Source organism: Amblyomma americanum, chromosome 2 (genome assembly GCF_052857255.1).
Source record: "Amblyomma americanum isolate KBUSLIRL-KWMA chromosome 2, ASM5285725v1, whole genome shotgun sequence".
Classification (NCBI taxonomy): domain Eukaryota; kingdom Metazoa; phylum Arthropoda; class Arachnida; order Ixodida; family Ixodidae; genus Amblyomma; species Amblyomma americanum.
The window spans coordinates 159,849,731-159,853,408 of NC_135498.1; the positions used below are offsets into that span (position 1 = coordinate 159,849,731).

General features: G+C 45.2%; 1 protein-coding gene across 1 annotated transcript; it reads right to left on the minus strand.

Moving 5' to 3' along the window:
- Window positions 1-846: 846 nt before the first annotated feature.
- Window positions 847-2,298, minus strand: LOC144120169 (uncharacterized). The gene has a single exon (XM_077652592.1). It carries the CDS (start codon window positions 2,296-2,298, stop codon window positions 847-849), a length of 1,452 nt encoding a protein of 483 aa, XP_077508718.1.
- Between the last annotated feature and the right edge of the window lie 1,380 nt (window positions 2,299-3,678).

Below are 3,678 nucleotides of genomic sequence, written 5' to 3' on the forward strand. Positions count from 1 at the left end.
ATCGCACGGGCCAACGTTTTGAAGGCGTGTGAATTGAACCCAGGGAGCAACACCATCAAGTGGCTGAGGGAAGCTGACCATAAGCGCATGTACTTTGCGGACCGAGCAACACGACAGCTTACAAAAGAGGCCCGACAGTCAAAACGACAAGCCGAAAAGCGAAAAAAGGACAGCGACAGTGACTACGAAGCAGGGGGCTATTAAACCAATTACTATGGAGGCGTTTCTGCGAATAAAAAATGGTTTTTCACATCTTTTTTCTCTTTACGCTCTATTATCTCAAAACAGTGTTTTTTCTTACAAAGGTACCATTATTTCCAATGCCTTTCAAGACAGACGGCTGATTTTTTTTTGCAATCATCTACATAAGTGTTGCCAACTACTGCATTTCACTGAGCAGTTATTCTGTTATGAATTTTGAAATGCGCAAAGAAAGGCCAGGTTTGTGTACTACCGGAAAAAATTTCATTAAAAATCGAATTTTCAACACACTTCAAATATTCTAGTTCAGTAAAAAGAGCACAAAATTTGGCAAACAATCATATATGTATTATTAGGCTACTGTTATTAGTTAGTGAGAAACATGTACCTCAACATGGCCTAAAATACATGGGAAGTATAGGGCTTACCCTATGCCCTTAAAGCCAAGAACAAGCTGATCCATGCTGTATTACATGGGCTTGTTGCAAAACTATTTGATGTAATGTGGCAAGGCTACACTAGGCTTACATATTTTCTCATGAAAACACGGCAGTAACTTCAGCTTCGCTCTGAGTTGATGGCCATACAAATACAAGTTTAAATGAAAGCCCAAAAATGCTGGTCCACATTCTGGTAAACAAAAATTTAAGTTCTAGAAGCATACTTACGGTTTACAAGAACCCCTTTATGATGACAGTAGCTGCATCCGTAGTAGCCGTTGAACTGCTTGATATTTAGTACAGCTGCTCGTGCCGGAGCATCTACACAGCAGCAAGTAAACTTCATATTTGATGAATACTTTTCCCCGTCACATTCCCAATTCACTGCTCTACGCACAGTTTCTGTGAAAACTTCCAGGAAGGACGCCATGTTTGGGTGGCTTTTGCCAAAATACAGGCCACACAGGAGTGCATGCTTCCAGCGAAGTGGCACTGGTAGCTCGTTTACTACGGCTTGGATGGGCCACAGTGATGATTTACTGCATTTGAATGCTCTAGCTACATCCGTGTTGAATGTAAGCGATACATCAGACCATGCAGCCTTCCCCATCTGCCGCTGGTAGAGCTTCCCATCCGTTATGTCTCTAATAACCTTGTTTTCTGATGGACCAGGATCAGATGCAGTGGCCCGTTTCTTTTTTAATGATGTCAGCAAGGTCTGGGCCACAGTGTCATTTGTGAGCATCACTTCGAGCTGCTTTTCAATGCTTACAGTGGCGAAGAAATTTTGCGCCGAGTTTGATGTGTTGCAACTGGGACATAAAAATTCGCGCTTCTCGGGATTGGGAATAATTGCGCCACATTCTTCGGAAAAGTAGTGTCGTTTCACTATGTCCGCCTCCCAGCGCTTCCACACTTTCCTCAATAAATACTGAGAAGTGGGTAGGATTGGTTTCCCCAGAAAGAGGTTTATCACCCCCACAAGCTTCTCCATGTCGACCCAGTTTAACCCAGATGATGATGTGTACGCCATCAAAAGGAACATGGCGTCTCTAACTGTTACATCTGAGTTCGGCAGACGCTCAATGGAAAAAAAATCACTGAACACTCTATCACTGTCGACGTCGTCCGCAGAACGGCAACTGTGCGTGTTGTCTTCGTCCGCGTTTCTGTTGCAATGGTCGGCGACATCGTCTTCGTCCGCGCAGTGGCAACTATCAGAGTTTTCTTGGTCCGCATTTCTGCAGCGATCATCGCTGAAGTCGTCCTCGCCCGCAGAACAGCTGTCCACGTTGTCTTCGTTCGCAGAACAACTGTCCGCGTTCTCTTCATCCGGTTTTCTGTAGCAATCGTCGTTGATGTGGACTTCGTGTTCTTCGCGGCAGTTTTGTCGCTCTCGAAGATCACTGACAGAGGCATATGGAGTTGCGATTTCTGAAGACTGCTGATCAATGACGGGATTAGCAGTCGGAGGGGAGTGGTTTTGGATGCCCGTTTTCGGAAAGGTATTCGGTACCGTTGCAGGAGGTTGACGTTCTTCATCACGCCTCTTTTGGTAGAGCAACGTTGTCCTTGGCACAGCGTATTCATCGCCCGGTTCCAAATACCTTTTTCTTTTCTTCGCTCGCGGTGTGCTTTGCATTTCATCCATAACCATCCTTGCAGCGATCACATAACAGCAACTGGACTGGATTGGATAACGGTCAGCTAAGGAATGGCCATGACGTTGCGGCCAATGTATACGCACCACATATTTGCACATATCTGTACTGATAAAAGCATTTCTCTTATAGTAAAATTTATTACAAAAATTATCATTTGTATTTACGCATATTTTTCAGTTTTCAATTACACCAGGACAAAAATTTTAAATAAATATAGATCTGCTTGCATGGCTATCCTCATCATCTCTACGCCACCACGTTTGTTAGCCACCTGAGGCCTGCCTTCCTTCCGCCTTACCGCCCATGCCGCAGGGCACGTTTCTGTTGTCAGCGCAACGTGGGTGCAGTCGTCCCAGCTCACACTAAGTGAGGTTGAGGCAGGGCCATCCGCACCCCTGGCACATGCTGTGAAAGCTGCTATGCCACCCCCGCAAACGGGCCCCGCCGGCCAACAAGTCGGCAGCCCGCAAGGCTTCCCCGTTCGGGAGAAGTCCACCACCCCCCTGCCCGTGGTTTCCGCGCTGTACTCCAGCGCCTCCACTGAGGCGATGGATACAACTGAGGGCTCTCCTCGGCCGCAACGACGGCGGGGCTCCCTTGACCGAAAAAAAGAAAAAATCATGATAACAGGCCCTTAAAAAGGAGGGACCTGAGGTTCAGAATACATCCCCTTAAAAATTTATAATAGCGTTTCTTATCCACTGGAACTGCCGTGGAATTTTAAAAAACTATGGTGATGCAACAGATCTATTCTCTGTCTCCTGTGGCACTGTACCTTCAGGAGACCAATTTAGGACCTTTACACAAAAATATTTTTAAAAAGTATAAAGTCTTTCGCCATGACCGTGATCAGGCGAATAGGCTCTCTGGAGGCGTTGCTGTCGTAGTTCAGAGCGGTGTTGCAACGCATGGAATCAAGCTCCAGACGAATTATGAAGAAGTTGCAGTAACTGTCATTAGCTTCAAAACAATTACCATATGCACAGTGTATCTTCAACCACACCTCACAGTAACACTCCATGACCTAGAAGCACTTTTTAATCAGTTACCGGAGCCATATCTGGTAGTCGGAAATTTTAATGCGCACTCCCCATTTTGGGGAAGTGAACAGACAGACACTAGAGGTCGGGTTTTAGAAGATTTTATTCTGTGCAACAACATCTGCTTGCTCAATACAGGCATACCCACATATTATCTCTTCATCCTCAGGTAAAATGAGTTGCATAGACTTGTCTTTTAGCTCTACATCAATTTTTACTGATTTTAAGTGGGATATTCTTGAAAACCGTACGGAAGTGATCACTTTCCAGTTATAATTAACTTTTCATCACCACCACCAATAATTCCAAATAAAGCACGCCGTTGGAAACTGC